This window comes from Silurus meridionalis, chromosome 20, assembly GCF_014805685.1.
Source record: "Silurus meridionalis isolate SWU-2019-XX chromosome 20, ASM1480568v1, whole genome shotgun sequence".
In the NCBI taxonomy this organism is placed as follows: domain Eukaryota; kingdom Metazoa; phylum Chordata; class Actinopteri; order Siluriformes; family Siluridae; genus Silurus; species Silurus meridionalis.
The window spans coordinates 4,128,531-4,151,359 of NC_060903.1; the positions used below are offsets into that span (position 1 = coordinate 4,128,531).

The following is a 22,829-nucleotide window of genomic DNA, read 5'->3' on the forward strand; positions in this document are numbered from 1 at the left end:
GATGTGTTGCAGCCATTAAATTCAAAATGACCTTATTTTTTTTCTCTTTAAATGGGACATTTCCTCACTTTAAACATTTGATATGTTCTCTATGTTGTATTTCGAATAAAATACAGGTTTTATTAGATTTGCAAATCATTGCATTCTGTTTTTATTCACATTTTACTCAGTGTATTAATTATTTACAACCCCCCCCGCCGTAAATAGTCTCTAAGAAAAACTTAGCTGACGCTTGGCCACATATTTCATAATGCAAGAAATAACTGCTGATTGCTGCACTATAAGATAAGATGATTAAGAAACTGCAACTAAAAAAAATAACTATTTTTGAAGAAAAAGGAATCACAGCAACTATGGCCCACGTGGATATTTTGGTACATGAATTTCGATATTGGTGCATCATGAAATAAGTGAAATGAGTCACATATACACTCGGGTTTTGAAGCTTTTAAAGAATTAGTGCACTGCTGATGCAGCTTGGTGTCTTAGGTGTGTCCCACATCAATACGGCATGTCAAGGTTAAACGTGTCTATAAATCCCCAGCTCCACATCAGCTTCTGACGTCAGAGTCATGACCCAAGTGAGACTGATCACATGCTCCTATAGACATGAGGGCAAGGAATTGAAGAGAGAGCATCGAAAAGCTATTTGACATGCGTCTGCTTTTTTGCTGCACTAAAGCAGGTTGCATTTGAAAGACTTTATGCTTTAAATAAACAAGGACGCAATGTTTGGCGCTCGTCTTTTCAGCAAAGCATGCTGTACTTCTTTCTAATTCTACTAATTCCACAAATGCAAATAATTGTGAATGAATTGTTCACAAGTAAATTCATACACTACACACTATTTTTAGGTTTGTGGTTACAGTCAGAGGTGTTAGGAAGAGAAAAATTAACATCAAGTGACATCTAATGGTGATAACAAACATGACATATAGGAAGGAAGAGCATCCAGCGTAAAAGAAAACGTGCCAAATCGAACACGCGGATCATGAATACGGATGATCCGCTGTGGCGACCCCTAATGGGAGAAGCCGAAAGAAAATTACTCCTTTATTGGTGCAGTGTGTCTCCAGTCAGACAGGGGGCGCTAGACAGACCTGTACTGTGGTTACAGCAAAAAAAAAAAAAAAAAAAAAAATATATGACTTGGTGACTGATGCCGTCATTTTTTTTGGTTTATTAGAAACTCAGCACTGGTTACTGTCGAATTGTTCGGATTTTAAAGCCACTCGCTTCGTCTTGAAGCGACTCTCTCCGGGCGTCCAAAATGTCAGCCAGCGCCGTTTACGTGTTAGACTTGAAAGGCAAGGTAAGATAACGGAATCCGCCGGTTAGCTCCTGCGGCTAGCGTATGCTAATTCTTTAATTCGCTGCTCCCACCTGTATTCCCGCATAACCCGTTTTCCTACCACGTGATTGGCTTATCCGTCATTTTCACACGCAGTGGACCAATCAGAACGCGGTTTTTATGGACCCCCACAAATGACTGACCAATCGTAGCGAAGGATGTGAAAAGTATAAGGGAAGACGGGTGGAAAAGAAAACCGCGTTTGAGTTGCTGGGTTTTAAAGGAAGCATATTTAAAACTTTATATTTGTTTAATTTTTTTAAGCTAATTTTAATCCTGCATATTGTATTTATGGGACGCGAGCTAATATGCTAACTATGCTAACTATGCTAATATGCTAACTAGCGGATCATGGATTTGATTAAACCGCCGCCCAGTCATTCTCCTCTCCCGGGAACACTCAGCTCCCCTGCCGCTCTCTTCAACAGGACCTCGACTGTTTATATAGAAATTATCATATTTATTTCTTATTTGTTTTTGGTGTTTTCTCACCATTTCCTGAACGTCACGTCAAAAATGACATAACTGTAATTGCTGTTTAGGTTGAAACATACACAAACACACGACATGCAATAAAATGGTGGACTGGGTCTTCATGCTTAATATCATTTAAATAATAAATAAAATATTATCGATATTTATTGGACAGTTTTATAATAATTGTTGGGTTAAAATGACCAAAATAAGGCCTTTGTCCTCCTGTATTTCTCAGTAAGGACTTGCTTCCCCATTTTACTCTTCAAACCTCTTCATATATAAAACACCAAAAACAAAAAAAATTCCCTCAAAAAAAAAACATGATGTCTTATTTTGGAGGAATGATTAAAATAAAATATACGTAGAGTTGATTAAACGGTACCTTCATTCTGCAGAGTACAAGTGCATGGAGATTATCTATGAAGACATGTATGCATTTCATTTATTTATATATAAAACAAAGCTCTCTGCACATGATCGTGTAGGACGTCATTGGATTCGGTTTAATAAAATAGCATGGCACTGCCCCTGTGCACAACTCGTGCTCCATAAAGATCTGCTTTACATGGTTTTGAAGAGAAAGATCTTCAATGGCCTGCTATGGAGCTCTGATCTTAACCCCACTGAACATCCCCAGGCCTCTTCACCACACCTACATCACTGTACTTCACTGACACGCTTGTGTCCACATGCACATCTTCCCAGAAGAGTGGAGGAATTAATAAGAGCAAATTGGGACTAAATGTGCAATGCGATGCTCAAAAAAAACGCACATATCATTACTGAACAGGTGACCCAATACTTTTGGCAATATAGTGTATATGCAGGTATACGGTATATTGGAGTGGACATGTACAGTTCCCTGTCTGAGATCAGGATGCGCTCAATTCCTTAGTGAAAATATTCCTAAATCCCAGAAATCCTTGATTTAAACTCTATATTTCTGGACGTTTTTGTTTCAAATTGGTTATGAAGAGGAAATACTGTTCAACGTGATTTTGCGGCATTCAATTTCTTTCCCTTCCCACGCCGTACGATGATTTATCCGTCAGTGCTATCACCGCATCACTGCGTTTTTCATTATGCACCGTTCTTATGCCGCGTCCACCGAGTCAACCGCGTCTAACGTCGCTGTGAAACTCCTGCTTCTTCTGCAGGATATGACGACGATAATCTACTTCAGTGAAATTAGACCGAAGAAGAATTTGGAGATTTATTTATTTTTTTGTAGTTGAAGTTATACATTGTCATGTTTTTCTATATTTTATTCTAATGCATAACCTGTCGCTCGTGTGTGTGTTTTCCAGGTCCTGATTTGCCGTAACTACCGCGGCGATGTGGACATGTCCGAGATCGAGCACTTCATGACTCTGCTGATGGATAAGGAGGAAGAAGGCACTCTGTCTCCCATCCTGGCTCACGGTGGAGTGCGCTTCATGTGGATCAAACACAACAACCTTTACCGTATCCTTCTCTCTCTCTCTCTCTCTCTCTCTCTCTCTCAGTCCAAGCCCGAGCTCCCTGAGCCGCTCCGTCACAGAAGTAGTTCTGTCATAGCAGTAGGATTACGCAGAACAGGAAAAAGATGTTAGTCACGTTGTTTGTGCAAGGAGCAGCTTTTGCTTTAATTACATACATACAGTTAAACATGTAGGGTAAACGAAAGAGTTTGAACAGGTTTCATGGTTAGTGCACTACTGATTTTCAGACCGGCTGTTCCGGTGCTACCACATTCTTAAAGATGTTTTAACGAAATAACAATAATGACTCGATTTGCATTATGTTGAAGATGCTTCTTGTACAATGAATAAAACATGATGATGCTCAGTGGAGTTAAATTAAATTAAAAAAAAAAAAAAAAAAACACGGAAGCAAAAATCATACATATAGACTTCAGTTCTGTCAGGATTGATTTTATTTTTATACTTAATGCACTGAATGGACAAAAGTTTGTCAACACCTAACTGTGAGATTTATTTATTTATTTATTTATTTTAACATCCCATTCCACATTTAGTCTCCATTTACTCCAAAACCTACATTCTTCTTGGAGGATGCTTTACTAGATTTTCACATGTGGTTTGCAGTCACAAGGGTGTTAGTAAAGGCAGGTACTGATGTATGTGAGGCGAGGAGGCCTGGGGTGCAGTCATATCAAAGGTGTTCAATAAGGTTAAGGTCAAAGCTCTTTAGCAGGCCATTTAAGATCTCCCACTCCAACCCATGTAAAGCATGGAGCTGATTTTGTGCACATTGTCATCCTGGAACAGGTTTCGCTCTCCTAGTTGAAACGGAGGGAAATCTTCAGGCGGACGCATCCACAATTATACAGTGGTGTGCCTCCAGCAGTGTGAAAACAGCTTGGAGTAGAAACACATAATGCTGGAAAAGTCAGGCGTCCCAATACTTTTGTTCATATAGTGTATGTTGGTATATTGGTGATTGTTTTATCGTTGAAGGGTTAAAAGTAACACTCAAGATCAGCCTGAAAAAGGAAACAATATCGGATTCTGGTCTGGGAAAAGAAAATGGTTCTAGTGCTGAGATGTCTGCATGAAAGTTAGTTCCTGTTATTGGTTGCAGCATATAGAAGTCACTTCCTGTTTGTGTTGCAAAACAATGTGTGTAGAATAAAATTTTTTGTCTTTCGCACCCTTTTGACATTGATGACTTTGCGGTTTCCTTTAACTCTTTCGTCCAGTTGTTGCGACGTCCAAGAAAAACGCCTGCGTCTCTCTGGTTTTCTCGTTCCTGTATAAAATCGTGCAGGTAATCCAGAAATGAGATTTAAGACAGTCGCGTACGATTTTAGAACACAAGATTTAAGAGAGTCTTTTGCGTAACCGTTGCTGTTTTTTGTGGCATCAGGTTTTCTCCGAGTATTTTAAGGAGCTGGAGGAGGAGAGCATCCGAGATAACTTTGTCATCATTTACGAGCTTCTGGACGAGCTAATGGATTTCGGCTACCCACAGACGACCGACAGCAAAATCCTGCAGGAGTCAGTATCACGCCGTGCATCACACGCTCCTCACCTGTCCTTCATTCCATCCAATGCTTTACAGATGTTCTTATCTCGGACATTCTCCATTAACCGGCTTCCCGACCCTCTTCTGACTTTTCACATTGTTGTGGCTGTTTTGGATGTTGCAGTAATTTATCGTAATGTTTGTTCAGATACATCACACAAGAGGGGCACAAGTTAGACACAGGAGCACCTCGTCCCCCTGCGACGGTCACCAATGCCGTGTCCTGGAGGTCAGAGGGCATCAAGTACAGGAAGAACGAGGTTTTCCTGGACGTCATCGAGTCCGTCAATCTTCTGGTAGGCACGCCATTTTTAGATCACACTTTTGGACTTCTGAAAACAAACACACACATCCATCGCAGCACAGAGTACAGTGTGGAGGAAAAGGGGGGCTCAAAACATTTTTTTCTTCGTTCTATTTTAATTCAGAGACCATCAGATATGTAGTAGTTTATATTGTTTTTGTTTCATACCTGCTGCATTATTATGCAAGGATCTGGATTTGAATTTTTTTTTCTTATTTCTTATTTTCTGACTACTGATTTGCTGAAATGATCAAATCTTTTGATCAACTGCTTTACATTCTAATCCAGATGTGATGCACTGTATTCCAAAATATCTAAATTCTGAAGCCTCTAATGCGCCAATCTCAAGGGTAAAAACACAGTTCAGGCATAACCTGCCTAATATAGTGTTGGCCCCCTTTTGCTGCCGAAACAGTCCCGACCTGTCGCTCATTAACAGCATGAACTTCCTCAGCAATTTGAGATACAGAAGCTCGTCTGTTGGATGGGACCACACGGACCAGCCTTCGCTCCTCACGTGCATCAACGAGCCTTGGACCCCCAACGAGCCTCGGACCCCCAATGACCCTGTCGTCAGTTCACCACTGTTCCTTGCACTGTTCCTTGCTTGGAGCGCTTTTGATAGATACTGACCACTGCAGACCAGGAACTGCTCACAAGAGCTGCAGTTTTGACCCAGACGTCTAGTCGTACAATTTGGCCTTCACTTAAATCCCTTTGCCCATTTTTCCTGCTTCTAACACGTCAACTTTGAGGACAAAATGTTCACTTGCTGCCTAATAAATATCTTCCACCCATTAACAGGTGCCATGATAAAGAGATAATCAGTGTTATTCACTTCACCGCTCATGTTATGTCAATGTTATGCCTGATCAGTTTATGCAGCTTGTGGTTAATTAGGGTTTTCAGGTGCAAAAAAAAAAAAAAACCACAGCAAAACGTTCTTCTCTTCGCAGGTCAGTGCCAACGGAAACGTCCTCCGCAGCGAGATCGTGGGCTCCATTAAAATGCGAGTGTTTCTTTCGGGCATGCCCGAGCTGCGTCTGGGGCTTAATGATAAGGTCCTGTTCGAAAACACCGGACGTGAGTGTGCTTTTATATGATAAATAAATAAATATAATTGCACAGTTATTTTCACATCCGTTTGTTTATGCATTAATAGATTAATAGAAAGAATCATTACATTATCTCGTAAAAGTCTGTTACATTGAACGCTTAATTTTTTTGCACCTGTTTAATAATACATTCGGAAACTCTCTATATTTTTTTTATCATCTCTGGCTGACTTTTCTCATGCTCAGGAGGGAAGAGTAAGTCCGTAGAGCTGGAGGACGTGAAGTTTCACCAGTGCGTACGACTGTCCCGCTTCGAGAACGACCGCACCATCAGCTTCATTCCTCCAGACGGAGAGTTTGAGCTCATGTCATACCGTCTTAACACGCACGTGAGCCCCTCCGCTTGCACTCACGCATACATGTCCTGTTCATGCTGTATTCTACATATGCAGAAATTTTCTTGATGACTTTCCAGGTAAAGCCTCTGATCTGGATTGAGTCTGTGATTGAGAAGCATTCACACAGCAGAATTGAGTACATGATTAAGGTCAGAACTGATTTCTTTTTTTTTTTCTTTGATTTTCTATGTTTTTTAACCTTCCAGATTTATTATTTTAGTATAACTATATTATAACTGTTTACATGCTGTTTTGCACGTCTATTCGGTTGCTGCTGTGTCTGTTTTGCACAACATTTTCTGTTTATATTTACAAATATATTCTTGTTTTTATTTTTGCACATTGTACTGTATAACACATTATACAGCAGGTTTACTGCCGGTGCTGTTTTGTGTATTTGTTGTAGCTTTATGATGCTTTTACGTAGCACCAGTGTTTTGGTGGAACGTCGACAATGACAAAGGCTTCTTGACCTCTTGAGATGAAGTTTAGCATCTTGAGCTGGAAGGCAGCATCCAGGCTAATCGAAGCTCTTGTGTTTCAGGCCAAATCACAATTTAAACGGCGCTCTACTGCCAATAACGTGGAGATCCATATCCCTGTGCCCACCGACGCCGACTCGCCCAAGTTTAAGACCACAGTGGGGAGCGTGAAGTGGGTCCCAGAGAACAGTGAGATCGTCTGGTCTATTAAATCTTTCCCTGTAAGTACGAATGCTGTTCACACACACGGTGTTACTATTCAGTGTGAAACTGTGGTGATTTGGAGTCGCTTTATTTCTTTCTCTCAGGGAGGTAAGGAGTATCTGATGAGAGCACACTTTGGCCTGCCTAGTGTGGAAGCTGAGGATAAAGAAGGAAAGCCACCAATCAGTGTTAAATTCGAGATCCCCTACTTCACCACCTCTGGAATTCAGGTATAATAGAAAGTGTTTTCTCTTTTCTCATAAGGTTTTTTAATCATAAACACTAATTGCATTTCATTGTGATGGGTTTACACTTTCTTTATGATTCTGGAAAGATTCTGTGTTAATGAACCCAAACACTAAATCCACCCAATCCTGAACCTCAAATCACCCAATCCTGAATTAGAAATTCACCAAATTCTGAATAGATACAAACCCAAATTCACTAAATCCTGAATCCCAAATTCACTAAATCCTGAATCCCAAATTCACCAAATCCTGAATCCCAAATTCACCAAATTCTGAATCGTAAATACATTTAATCCTAAATTACAAATAATCATTCCCAAATTTACAAAATACTGAACAACAAAATAATCAAATCCTGAATAGACCCAATTCCAAATCCATTCAATCATGAATCACAAATTCATCAAATACAGCTAATACTGAATTCCAAATTTTGAATCCCAAATCCACTCGATCCCAAATTCACATAATTTTTAATCACAAATCCACCCAATCCTGAAACCTAAATCTATCTTATTCTAAATTCACAAATTCTTGAATCTTAAACATTTAATTCTGAATCCCAAATAATTAATCTAAATATCACCAATGCAGAACCCCTTAATTAACCACATCTTAAATCCACTCAATCCTGAATACCAAATCCACCCATTTATCAATAAGGATATACAATAATATTCAGTTTAACTGTGCAAAGAAATGACATGAAATGGATACGTACAAGTATTATACAGTATATACAGAATAAATATGAGTGGAATATACAGAAATCTGATGATAAACATAGTTATGGATGGTGCAAAAATGCGTGGTGGGGAAAAAAGGGACAATGCACTAGTGTTTTTAACGTTGTATGATGACAAATCAGCTGTTCAGTGCAGCAACAGCCACAGGAAAAAGTTAAATTTTCAAATTGTTCAAATAAATTAAATTGCAAATTCTTGATGGTAAAAAGCTTGAGCTGGATGTACCAAGAAAATTTATGTCAGCTATTAAAAATCAAATCTCACCGTGCTGAAAGTATCATGTGATTTTAAAATCAATTCTTGAGCCCCGTATACTTACTCCAGTATACAGAGAGTAATTCCATGTAGCGGCACAAGATGGCACTATAAGCCATTCTTCTACCTCTGTTCTTAATGTCGCATTTTACTACATGACCACTTTCACCCCAGAAAACGAGCAAAGTTCATAATTCTTTAAGGAGAATTCAGATCTTTAAATCCTGTAAATAATTTTACAGGATTGCGTAAATGCAGGTTTATTATAACAAGTTGGTGATTCATGTGTGATGTTTCATTTGATTTGTTTTTACCTGTGTTTTTTAAAATTATTATTTAATTTAAAATCTGGACACCGGAATGAGAAGGACCACCCCAGCTGCTTAGCAAACGGCTGTAGCCCTGAAAATGTGAAACTATTGACACTGTTAGGATCGCTAGATGGCAGAGTGAACATCTTCTGTACTCAGACATGTTCAGGGTTTGGTACAACTCCACAGACTTGAATCTCGAGTAGTACATCGTAGGACCGGCTTGACAAGTCAGTGTCATCGGGGGTCACAGTCCTGAAATTAGAACTTTAGTAGAAAAAATAAAGGAAAAAAAAAAAGTGCAAATAGATTTTTGCATTTTGGTGATCAGACCTGTAAGGAATCAAATCTAATCTAAATTTGTTTACTTTCCTTTTAACAGCATGTTCTGAAGTGTGTTATTCTTGCACGCAACCCTTTTTTGACTTCCAAAGTCGTATTGTTTTCATCTATTTGTAGGTATTTATGGTATCAATGTATGTTGCAATGGACCATGTTCGTGTGATCACTAACATTATAGCAGCTATAAACAGACCCACCCTCAGCTTTTCTTTCGAAGGTAATAAGATAAAGATATAAGGCTTACTGAGAAAAGCCCACAGACCTTTCATTCCTGTAAAGTTACCACTTTCTCACAGAGAGTCTCAAAGTGCGGACGCTGCAGACTAAAGCAATCGAGCGCTCGCAGTCGTGCTGTTATAGAAACATAAATCCAAGAGAGGGTGCTGAGACACGGCCCGATTTACTATCGACATCCCAAAGCACATTATTTTCCAAAAACATCTTTTAAATACTTTTTATGTCAGACATGTTTTTATTCATTAAAGAACAATGCTTTACTTTTTATTTGACAGTAAAAAAATAACGTTTGACAGTGGAGACTCCTTCCTGGCGCGCTAAATAAACCTCAAACTGTTTATTCCGTTTCTGTGGAGTTTCCATGTGAGAAACTGGTGCTACTTTGTTACTGTAGAAACAATGACACTGGTGTCAGAGTTTCTGTTGTAGAAAGTTCAAACATTCTGATCAATCTGGATGAAGTGTAGAAGTATTTCTATAGTCTTTATAGATGTATTTAATAATATGTGTGTAATTGGTGGGTTTCCTTTTTCTTTTTTTTTTTTTTTTTGCCCAAAGGTACTACTTTGTTTAGCTTTTTTTTATGATTGATTATGAGTTATTATAGTGAGGATACAGTTCTTCAAATGGAATTTTGTCATGGCTGCTATATTTACTGCATTCAGAGCAATCGCACATGCTGGCCTGTTTGAGTCACACATCAGGGAGTGTTTGAGGCTTTGAGTCATTGTCTCAAAATCTGTTTACACCTAATATTTCTATGCGGATCTTATCACGATTTTTGGCTGCACCCGTGCTCGAAATTTGTCTCCAGGAAATGACATACGTATATATCAAAATGTGTATATAAGTTAAGACATGGCCCATGTACCCATGAACCAACCCTATCCTTTAATTTTTTAATAATTTAATCAACTTTACAGTGTATATATGTGTCTCGCATGACGCGCTCTGTTTCAGTGTCTGAATGAGAGCTAACTTTGGCTTTGAAACACCAAAAACACAGAAAAACCGTAAGTCGGACCATCAGAACTCGGAGACTACCTGTATATGTATTTGTGTTTCTTATACCAGCCCACAGCACACACCAGCATCATTCACCTCCTTATTATGAGCGGATTTAGTTAAATATGCGTTTGAGGTATTTACACTTGTATGAAATCTAGACGGTTTAATATAAATCCGGTTTCAGCGTCTCTCGGGTGCATTTACACCAAATGCAATCGGCGTCTCTTCAGCGTGTAGACCTTTCTCTCTAATTGCTGCACAGGCCAGCTGTTTCTCTGTGTGTTTTCTTAGCAAATGACTAAAACACAAATGCAGCTGGATCTTTCCGTTGTTTGTTTAAGGGCTTTCGCTGTTTCCAAAACTCAATTTTTTACCTGTGGGATGTAATTCGTGGTCTCTCGCTGGATGAGAAATGGCCACATATTTAGTGCTTAAGGGCTGTAGTGGTTATTATGAGTTGCAAAGAGTTTTAGTTAAAAAATCCTGACATTCACACCTTTTTAAATTGTCACTTCACACAGTAAAAACAGCTGCTGGGGATTCGAGGTGTAGTATCCTGATATGTGAATGCAAGTATACAGCATGTTAATAGGTCACTGATCACTGGGATGAAGAGTGTGTGTGTGTGTGTGTGTGTGTGTGTGTGTGTGTGTGTGTGTGTGTGTGTGTGGCTGAAAGTTTGGCTGAACTCTGAGTGCCCTGCGTTGCTCTATAGAGTTCAGCACGATGGTCTTAAAGGAGCCGTGCAATCTGCTCTTGACCCTCCTCCGCGCCACAGCCAATACGATTAGTGCTGATTTTATATGATTTCGAAAGGGAGTGAATGAATTGGGGAAGCAGAGTAGATTTCCTCTCTTTTGTGGATTAAGTTGTATTAAGCATCCCACACGGAACTCAAAGACGCTAAACCTCTTGTTTAACTCAATTCCTCATCCCCCGTCCATGAGCAGGATTATGAGGAAAGAATCAGTCATTTCTCAAATCGAATTAAATAGTTAACTTATGTGAGATTTCCTCTTGCTAATTTCTCTCATTTTGATGTACGCCTGGTTTTTTTCCCCCCATTACAGCGTCCAAGCAGATTTTCCTTATCATCGGCTGCATCTTCTTTTTTAAAACAACAAATATTTTCAGCTGATCCAATTTCTTTTTTTTTCTCTCCAAACGTCGTTTGCTCTCTGCAGATGTGACTACATTGTGGGGAAATCATTGTCATGATGACTCCCTGATTCAATAGAATGTGTGTCCTGTGCTCACAACTTCACAGAAATACAGTCCATGTTGAAATTGAATGCAAATTTGGAGATGATCGATGAAAACGATGAGTAATTTGGACTGTGATGGATGGAAACATGGAGAAACGTATGCAACCATGCGTAAAGGGCTGATGGTAACATGGGTGGAAGGAAACTTAAAAGGGTGTATGAATTTAAACTTGAATGGATGGATGGATGGATGAATGGATGAATAAAACTTGGTTGGAAAGATTGATGAAGGAATAAAAACATATATGTAAACAGAAGGATGAGCAGATGCAACCTGAGATGGAAGGGTAAAGAAGAATGGATGCAAATCTGTATGGGAATGAGCTTGAGCAGGGATGGGATGAACAGAAGGATTTAAAAAAAGAATGGATGAAAACCTAGATAGATGGATGGATGGAAAATTGGATGTATAGATGGATTGAAGAACTTGATTGGAAAGTGCGAGGGACAGCACGAGGAAGTTTTAAACATAAATGTATGTAATATTTTTGTCTAAACTCGCCAAGGTGTACATTGTTTGACATTATTCTGTGTGCAGAATTGAAGAAATGATGTGTGTTTGTTATAAAGGAATGCCCAGTGCATGTAGGGGGCGTGGCCTCAGTAACCCTGCAGTAAGTGTGCTGTATGAATGTGCAGTGTAGAAATTCAAATGAAATTACATTAAATCTGGCAGTTTTAAACAAAGATTATCCTGCAAGATTTATTTTCACTTACATTTAATTTTCCTGTTTTAGGCTCACCTGCTATTTTAAAAATTACCAGTTTATTCCCATTAATTCCTGGTAATTCCCATGGAAAGTAGGACTGTAGTGCCTCTGATTCACTTTTCTGGCCAAAAGGACAAAACGGGACTAAAATCAAAACATTGCAAAATCATTCTCTATTTTCCAGGAATTTGGATAAAGGACTCTCTATTCTCCATTGAGTACTTGATCGGTCCCAATACCTATCCAAAGTTTGAAGCCAGTGTTGCTCTGATAATTGCTCGGAATCTGTGTATGTTTTTCATTTATATTGCACAGGTGTATCCTCATATTACACAAGAATCCCCATCATGGTCCATAGGGGTTTGGATTTGAGATCTTTTCTGGCCACCCTCCTGCTGTTAGATGAGAATTTCTGCGTAAATGTAAGAGCTGTGCTGCTCCCGATCGCACCATGCCAGACGTTTACCGAGCGAACTTGCTGACTTGCCTCGCGACGAAACCTCAGGGATGCTTTGATAACCCTAACGCTCATATACACACTCACCCATTCCCTCTCTCTGTCTCGCTCCTGTGGTCAGCATGTCTGTCTGCTTCGCTGCTGTCCTCGCATGGCCCGTGAATGGAGACTCCCTCCTGGGTGTCTGCACCCCCTTGACAGCAGACATGATTTTTTTTTATTTATTTATTTTTGGTTGTGTTTTAGAGGGATTTTCTTCTCTCTAGTATGGCTGGATATAGCTTCATTTCTCTGAAGCCATGTGAGTTTTCTGTGTTCAAAACTTTATGGGTGGTATTTTAGAGAGTCATAATAACAGCATGAGACGGCAGCGCTCTCAAATTCACAATCCCGCTTTGGCATCGTCCTGTTTTATTTTTTTTCCTCCCTTCACCACACTCTAAACAACGATCGTGATCTGTCTCATCTCATACACGCTCGTGTGTACCACTGTCTCAAAGGCTAGAATGCAGACTTATAAAAAGTAATTCTCATGTAGTCACTTATACACAATAATGCTTAGGTCACAGCCACCCCCACCCCAAGTACTTGCTAACTTGTCTGGAATGAGCTTGTGGTATCATCTTTACCACCAAAACCCCAAGGCATCTTGATTTCCTACAAATGTGTAAAATAAGTAAAAACCATTTCCTCATTTCTCGCGGTGTCGATCTTTATTTAATTCCTTTAGTGCTGGTGCTCTCCGAGGTCACGACCTTGACCTGTTGCTCACTTTTGAGTAGTCCATACCGAGCACGCTGTCTGTCTGACCAAGCTGACCGGCATGTGTGGAGATTTACAAGGTCAGGCTTTCGGGAGGGAAAAAAAGGGACTAGACTGCATGTCTGTGAAAGTCTGGGAGTCTGTCTCCTGACTGCGAAGCATGCTCCGAAGGCCACAAGGTCCACTAGGCCACGCCGCGTTAATGAAAGGCCAGCGTACACCAGTAAACACTTGTACTGAGCCAAAGCCATCTCGGGCATCAAATACAGTGTCTACACTTGTCTTGTAAGGTGAATTTTGGTAAAACCGGAGCCGTGCACTCAACCTTCTCTGGAGCCATTTTTGACATTATAGTGCGCGGCTTTTTGGCGCTGTAGTGACTCAGCAGTTCGTAAACTCTCGGACACGAACCAAGCGCCGCCTAAACACCACTTTGACATGCTCTGTGGCCCGAAAGGCCGTGAACACAAAGCCACATTTGGAGATTTCGAGTAGTGACCGCCTCGTCACTGCGCCAGTGTGTATGCGGGGCCCGTCTGGGTTGCTCCAAAGGGAGGTTTTGATGAGTTTTAAATAGTGGACGCTGCACCCAGGGTGGCACTGCTGCACCCAGCTAAAGTCCACATGCCCGACCTGAAATATGCACCGAAGCGACTCTGCGTTGGTGGGGTTCTCCACCAAACCTGATTGGAAATAGCCTCCAAAGCTGTTTTTAAACTCCTCTTTTAGCCTATATTGATGCATGCTTCGAATACACTGCTTGTATAAAAGAATTCCTAGTTGCTATTTCGTCTGCACACATGCTATTTTAATATGTCTGTCCTTCGGGAAAACAGTGTCACAACAGGTTTTGACCATTGGGGGGGTTTTGTTTGTTTTTTTCAACGTGATATAATGTTTTTCTGTATTTTCTGTGTGATTGTGCAAAGTTACAGTGATGCAACAGCTGACTATCAAGGTCACGGAGCATGTCTCAATATCTCTGCAGGGAAGAAAGGTGTCATTTCCTCAATCTCACTTCTTCAAATGCTTCCTGTGTGCCGCTCAGATACTTTCCCAGGCTTGGGTGCCAGTATCGTGTGTAACAGCCTCCTCAGCACAATGTTTGGCCACATAATGTAATAATAGATATTTACAGCACTGAACACCTGATTCTGATTACTCAGACTTTGATCCATCAGACAGTTGTATGTAATTTTAATAGGTTGTTTTAGCGTAGTAATGATTTGCACTGGGAGTGTAGAATGTGCGCTTCATAAAAACCGACTATCAAAACACTTGCTGATGCGAAGAGATGTTTGTTTAGCATTTTCAGAGCCTCCGGTGTCAAAAACTATAAAGCTGTAAGCTATTTTTTACTATAGAAGAGTCTTGGGGACAGAAAGCCCTGCTCTGTAACCTGTCAAGCAACAAATAAAAATTGTTAATAACTGACTGTCGTTGAGTAAAAAATTATTTTCTTTCTTGCTTTCTCTCTTTTTCTTTCTTCTTTTTCACACACAGTCCTTTCTCTCTCTCTCTCTCTCTCTCTCTCTCTCTCTCTCTCTCTCTCTCTCGATATTAATCCTACAGGGAAATTATGTGACTTTAAATAGCTGGGGTCAGAGCACAAGCTCAGCCATGATACAGAACCTCTGAAGCACAGTGTCTTAAGGGTCTTCATTAAGGGCCCCCAAGATTGGCAGTTTGGAGATACTGGGGCTTGAACGCCTGACCATCTCATCAGTAACCCGAGCCTTAACCACTGATAATGCAATGTTCATTCGGCTGTTAAAGTTGTGCACTATTAATGTGAATTATAAATGTTATATATATATATATATATATATATATATATATATATATATATATATATATATATATATATATATATATATATATATATATATATATATATATATATATATATATATATATATATATAAAATATATATATATATATATATATATATATATATATATATATATATATATATATATATATATATATATATATATATATATATATATATATATTTATTTATTTATTTATTTTTAGGTTTAACTCAGTAAGTCTTGATCTGTATTAAAATTATAATTGTTCTACATGTGTGTTTTAAATTCTTCAGGTGCGTTACCTGAAGATCATCGAGAAGAGCGGATACCAAGCGCTCCCATGGGTACGATACATCACCCAGAACGGAGGTAAGCATCATTCATCACTCGTCAACCCATATATGATAATGATAATAGCAATAAGCCCTCTATCTGTTACAGTGGCACCATGAGACAGTATGAGATGTTAAAACACAACAAAGCATTGTTCTAGCCCCTATTTCTAAAAGTAATACTGTGAAGTATTTAGCGTAAAGTGTATGTGGTAATCCGATGCTTACTCCACTCACACAATTTCTCACACATTATTTCTGACTCTATATTTATCATTGTTTTGCAGAATGTTACAGGTATTGGGCAACAATTAGGCAATTTAGTAAAAGTCAGATGAGAGAGAGTGTGTGTGTGTGTGTGTGTGTGTGTGTGTGTGTGTGTGTGTGTGTGTGTATGCAATGGTTTCTGTGGAAAGAGGATGTTTGAGAAAACGAGGGTACAACTCGGCTTGCTGCAGAGATGCTGTGCTGAGTCAATAGCGAGATGGAGAAAGATGGGGCATTCTGACCTTTCTGTAATCTTAAATTGAGCTTTATTAGGTTTGATCTGCGGGGGTGGGGGGCGAGGGGGGGAAATCACTTTGCATCAAGGCCTGATTTTGGAAGAAATCGAAAGATAAATTTGCGCGTGTGTGTGTGTATACATACACTTTATATATATATATATACGCACACGCACACACATACATACATACATACATACATATTTACATACATATAAATAGAAATATATTTAAATATTTATATAAATAAATAAAATGTGTATGTGTAACAGTACACCAATGTCATGGTTCGGTACGTTCCTCTGGTTTTTAAGTCACAGTTTGGGGCAATTTCGGTACAGTTAGGGGAAGAAATGCAAAACATTAAATTACTTGCTGTTTTTAGTTAATGATTTGCAAATATCAACAGTTTACATTTGTAAACAATTTTTACAAAATATTTTTTTAAATGTATTTAATGCAGGACTCATTTTTTATTATTATTTGATTAAATTGAGTAATTGTTTAAATTGCCACAAATTAAACTGATTAAATCAAAATTTAAACCAATTTAATTAAATTGTTTACATTTGTTAGACCGCATTTGGGTGATACAGATGTGTGTGTGTTTTACATTTAATATTAAGTTTTCTTAAGTTTCACTCCCTTCGATATGCTGATTTGTCATGATTTTTTCCCTTTAAAAGGAATTCAGGAAGCTGGACATAAAACACTTAAGAATCAATAGCGCTAGAATTAGTTGCTAACCAGGAAGTGGGTTAGCAAAACAAATCATATTTCTGGTCTGGAGTGAGTGGCCACAGTGACACTGTGCTAACTCTAGTTTATTTATTTATTTTTTATTTAATTATTTTATTTATTTTTTAATACCCTGCCATTTTTGTGTATGTTTTCAAGTTTAATAATAATTTTTAAAAAAATGCACCCAAAGTGTGAGTCGGAGACTAAATAAACTTGCGTTCTTTATACGTTCCTGAGGAAACTCAAAGAATTGCAACCGAAAGCCTTTTATCAAAAAATTGCAGCCACACACCCCTCACATTTCAGCAAACACTTTAGTGTTTTATCTTTTAATGGGACAATACTACAGAAATGAAACTTGGATATTTTTAGTCAATGTGCAATTTGTACAACAGTACAGATTTACTCTCCTCTGAAAATAACTCAACATAAAGACCTCACAAGGAAGGACCTCACATCAAAGAAGCCAAGTCCTCGTGCTGTGTGTCAAAAAAACAGATGCATGAGTGCTGCAGCATGGCTTTAGAGGTTGCAGATGCAGAAGGTCCACTTGTCAGTGCTCAGACCGAACGCCACACACTGCAACAAATCCGCGTGCATGGCCATCGTCCCGGAAGGAGCCTCTTTCTGAATCTGGCTCATTAGAAAGCCTGCAAACAGTTTGCGGAAGACGACCTGTCCACGAGCATGAATTTCTGGAACCATGTCCTGTAGTCTGATGAGACTCAGACAAATTTGTTTGGCTCAGATGGTGTCCAGCATGTGTGGTGACACCCTGGTGAGGAGTAGCAAGAAAAGTGTGTCTTGCTTACAGTCAAGCATGGTGGTGGTAGCAACATGGTCTGGGGCTGCATGAGTGCTGCTGGTACTGGGGAGCTGCAGTTCATTGAGGAATTCCAACATGAACTGTGAGATTTTAAAGCAGAACATGATGCCCTCCCTTCAGAACCTGCAGTTTCCCAGCATAATAACAACCCCAAACACACCACCAGCTTGCAGAGGAAGCTTAAGGTGAAGATGATTGAGTGGTGGAGAAGCATCATGTGTCAGCAGCTCTGTGATGTCATTATGGAGGAGTGGAAGAGGATCCCAACAACAACCTGTGCAGCTCTGGTGAATTCCATGCCCAGGAGGATTAAGGCAGTGCTGGATAACAATGATGCTCACACAAAATGACACATTGGACACAGTTTTGACATGTTCACTTGGGGTGAACTCACTTTTGTTGGCTGTATGTTGTTATTTTTAAAGGACAGTAAATCTGTACTGCTGTACAAACTGCACACACTTTTTATTTCTATAGTATTGTGTCTTGAAAACCTGGTTGTTGAAATGTAAGTTGTGTACTCACTTTTGTGAGATATACTACTTAAACAGCTTTATCAATATTTAAATGTATTACGCTTTTGAGAAGACACAAAGGCCTCAGTTGTGCACAAGTTGATATTTGGTCTCTATTTAACAGCAGAGCAGACATCACCTGTTTCTCTCACGTCTGCATTTGTTCTGTCTCACATCATGAATTTCTGCCCCCATCATCAGGTTATCTCTCATCTCCAAACCCGGTTTATATTTTGCATTGTGCTCTTGGTCGGCCGGGTGGAAAGCTCAGCTGCCACAATTAACTTTTTATTTCTTGACCACTCCCCACCCCCAATTTCCTGCCGTTTGGAAGCGTTTAATTAAGCATGCCTCATTTCCTTGTTTCTTTGCAGACTATCAGCTCCGGACCCAGTAGTAGAACTTCACACGGCTCCTGCTGGCTGACCCACATGGACATGGATCTCTCTCGCTCTCTTTTTTTTCTTCTCTCTCTCTCTCTCTCTCTCTCTCTCTCTCTCTCTCTCTCTCCCACTCTTTCTTTCTTTGTATCTTTCTCTCTCTTTTCCCCGAACTTTCAGACGACTGAAACCGCTTTCATGATCTCAAAGACCGGCAAGGAGGCCTTACCCAGCACACCTATCCATTTCAAATGCACACGTTTGAACCCTGTTGCTGATGCCTATATACCTTAATTTGCTAGGTTATTAATGATTTAGGTGGAAAGTAGTGAGCTACTCCGAGCAGTTCTCTTAAACACCGCAGACATTTCGTCTGTCTCAGGCCTGCTCTCATGTAGGTCGTGTTTAAAAACTTTTTTTTTCTTCCGGACCATCAGTTTTTGTGTACATGTTTAGATATATTCCTTCTCTTTATGGTCAATGATCAGCTAACCATTTTTATTGTAAGAATCCTTAGTGGGATTTCAATGTTGTCAGTTAATGTGTGTGTTTACAGGAGTGTTTACATTGCACGTGTAGTATGGACTCTGATTTTCTATCAGAGGTGGACAAATCATGAATTCGACATGTAAAATCTCTCCGGTGTGCTGCTCAGGCTCGTGTTTTAGTTACCTGGAAAACAAATCGAATCCATCACACTAAAGAAGAATATGGCAAGCTAGTGCATTAAGCAAAGTCTGTTAGCGTTAACTGAGCAGGAGAATGATCTTTTCTTGCGTTTCCATATTACTGCTTGTTTCTGCTTCCGAATTAATCCAGCTTTTAATACGCAATACTGCCCCCTAGATCACTTGTGAGCCACTGTGTGTAGTGCAGCAGTTGGGAGGGTACGTACTTGTTAAGTTTGTTACAACATTGAGCTCTTTTGCTCCTAGATGATCAGTGAAGTTCTTTTTTACCAAACAGTTATACACTTAATTCCCAAAAGTTTATGGACCATCTTTCACTCCAACCCATGCAACCCATAGAGTTTACTTTGTGCACAGGAGCTTCTCCTGAGGTTTGCGTGCCTTCAGCTTTGTGATAACAGTTTGGGAAAGAACCACATATGGTTGGGAAAGTCAGGTGTCCAAATACTTTTGTCCATAATGTGTTTGTGCCACCGGGCATCTATGAGAAGACTGGTGTGTACTTGATGCCCAACTTGTACGAACAAGCACCATTGTTCACATACCTCCTTGTGTACTTTATGTAGATTTGTGAAATTGTGTCACTTTTTTCAATCTGTTCTGCTGCCGTCGTGATTGTTAGTAGTTGAGACTCATCGAAGTTACAAAAATATTTGCGTGTTTGGAAAGTCTGAAACGGGACTTTCAGTAGGTTTTCACTCTTGAACGCAAAACGTATGCGCTTGCTGCACGGAATAGGATGCATAGGAGAAAGTGATTTGTGACAACACTAGCAGATGTTCGTTTTTCAGGACGCTCACTTGGGTACATGTGGATACATGCGAGTGTAATTCATCCTGCACATGAAACATGAACTCTGATTTGTCCACCCCTGATTAAGCACATTTCAAAAATGTTTTCTCTCACCGAAGCTTAACGTCAAATATATAACGCCATGTTCAAGATCAGTTCCACCAGATCAGACCATTTCCTTCACTGTTCTAGTCACGCAACTGTATTTCCATCCATCGACTGTATATCATTTACCGTGGTTATTCGCTTTGTTTGTTTTGTTTGCCAAGCATTTTTGTTTTCAGTATTAGTAAAAAACAAGTAGAGCTCAAGATGTCAGCATCTTGCTGATACCACTTTCATGTTTACCACAAAACTTCTCTTATAACAACAACAGAAATTGCACACCACAACGGCCCTCGTCCTTAGTGCAAGCGACTCCTGCTCCTAATATCATGCCATTTTCAGGATGTGTGTATGTGTTTCTCCCCCGTTGTTCTACACACACACACACACACACACACACACACACAAACATATTATATATATATATATATCTCCACATCCACCCTGACCGGTAATATTCAGAAATCAAAGATGCAGCATGACCTGTACACGTGACATACGAGCACTGTCCTTTTTTCAGTAAATGAAATCAAAATGAAAGTTCGTCTTTTCTCAAAGCTTCACGTGTACTTGTCTTATTATGGCCTCGTTTAGTGCGTCATTACTACTGTGCTACGATGAAAATGTGTTCCTGAGATGAAGTTGAAACATTAATAAGGCTTTCTAAAACAAGCAAGGCTGAAATGAAGAAATGTGTAGAAACGTCTTGTATTCTGAATGAATATATCAGAAATAGACGGATCAGACATAACATTATGAAGTGAATTACACTGATTATCTCTTCATCGTGGCACCTGTTAGTTGATGTGTTGAAGCAGGAAAAATGGGCAAGTGTAAGGATTTAAGCGAGCCAGAGCATCTCCTAAAGTGCAGCTCTTATGGGATGTTCCTGGTCTGCAGTGGTCAGTATCAATCAAAGGTGGTCCAAGGAAGGAACAGTGGTGAACCAGCGACAGGGTCATGGGTGGCCGAGGATCACTGATGCACGAAGGCTGGTCCGTGTGGTCCATCAGACGAGCTCCTGTAGCTCAAACTGCTGAAGAAGTTCATGCTAGAACTCTTTTGGAAGCAAAAGGGGACCAACACTATGTTAGGCAGATGGTCATAATATTCTGGCTTATCGCAGTATAATGAATATTTATTAGATTGGTTGGTTGATTGAACCAAGACTAGATATATACTAACCGCTAGATTCAGCTTTAACGCATACATTTTTAACTGTACGTTTGCAAGCCAGACTCATGCAATAAGGCTAAATTTACTGGCCAACTTTGAGAAAATAAATAAATACAAATTCATCATCTGGATTCAGCAAATATTTAATTACTGTAGTGATTAGTATGTTTCATATGCAAGTTATTTAACCCTTATACATTTATTTTGTTGAACAGATTCAGTGAGCAGCTTCTCATTTTTTACACAGCCATCGTATCCTGCAGTCATGGAAAAGATATTACTCTGTTTCTGAAGTGTAAAATTACTAGTCTGAGTCATGCATGAAAACAACAAAGGAAATTGCTAAATCTTCTCAAATTGGGTTAAGAAATGTCCAGTTCAATATTTTTATTTATTTATTTATTTTATACAGTTTTTTTTCCCCCCATACAACACCAACAGAAACTCACTTAAATATGCAACAATAAACAGGTACACCAACATTTTTCTTTTTTTTCTCCCCTTCCGCTCACTCCCTCTCTACCTCTTTCAAAAAGAAAAAGAAAACTAGTGCAAAATACAGTTCTATAGTATGGGTTGACCAAGCTATTGATAAATAGTATCCAGAACTAGGCTGGAAAATGTGGGTGGGGCTGAGAAGTATGGATATGTTGATGAAGGGGCTGACCAGATGATGGCTCTTCCAGTTTCAGGAACACCAGCCAAAAGGGTTAAAAAGGCTGCAAATCTGTAGAATGAGAAGGCAAAGACTGTGATTGGGCATCTAAAGTATTATCAAAGCCTTCACTATTTAATCCTGGTGAAAAATGAATGCAACTCTGGGCAGAAAAATGCCACAGTGACTATTTTAGTACTAATATTAGCAGTAATTATTACTTTATTATTATTTTGTATTTAGGCCAGGCAGTGTACTTGCAAAATTTCTTTGAATTTAACAGCCAGATATGACCTTGTTCTTTTATAAGACGCAAATAGTATCAGTTGTGCAAACTGACAAGTGCAGGTACATATGCAAATATACGCTCATCAGGCAGAACATTGACTTTACCAGTAATAATTTTATAATAACACTGATTATCTCTTCATCATGGCACCTGTTAGTGGGTGGGATTTATTTATTAGGCAGCAAGTGAATATTTTGTCCTCAAAGTTGACGTGTTAAAAGCAGGAAAAATGGGCGAGCATAAGGATTTGAGTGAGGGCCCAAATTGTGACGTCTAGACGACTGGTTTAGAGAATATCCAAAACTGCAGCTTGTGGGATGTTCCCGGTCTGCAGTGGTCATTATCTATCAAAAGTGGTCCAAGGAAGGAACA

General features: G+C 39.4%; 1 protein-coding gene across 1 annotated transcript; it reads left to right on the forward strand.

Annotated features, from left to right (window-relative positions):
• Nucleotides 1-1,124: 1,124 nt before the first annotated feature.
• ap1m1 (adaptor related protein complex 1 subunit mu 1) lies at nucleotides 1,125-20,894 on the forward strand. The gene is made up of 12 exons (XM_046876717.1): nucleotides 1,125-1,312; nucleotides 3,136-3,292; nucleotides 4,530-4,597; nucleotides 4,697-4,827; nucleotides 5,004-5,151; nucleotides 6,116-6,242; nucleotides 6,461-6,603; nucleotides 6,690-6,761; nucleotides 7,157-7,315; nucleotides 7,403-7,528; nucleotides 15,748-15,823; nucleotides 18,746-20,894. Exons 1-12 carry the CDS (start codon nucleotides 1,271-1,273, stop codon nucleotides 18,766-18,768), a joined length of 1,272 nt encoding a protein of 423 aa, XP_046732673.1. The 5' UTR covers nucleotides 1,125-1,270; the 3' UTR covers nucleotides 18,769-20,894.
• The last annotated feature ends 1,935 nt before the right edge of the window (nucleotides 20,895-22,829 follow it).

Excerpts from the sequence above, each read along its gene's own strand:
- ap1m1 (XM_046876717.1), top strand. The coding sequence starts at position 1,271 with ATGTCAGCCAGCGCCGTTTACGTGTTAGACTTGAAAGGCAAG. Across the intron at positions 5,152-6,115 it reads TCGAGTCCGTCAATCTTCTG|GTCAGTGCCAACGGAAACGT; the intron begins GTAGGCACGCCA and ends TTCTCTTCGCAG. Across the intron at positions 6,243-6,460 it reads CCTGTTCGAAAACACCGGAC|GAGGGAAGAGTAAGTCCGTA; the intron begins GTGAGTGTGCTT and ends TCTCATGCTCAG.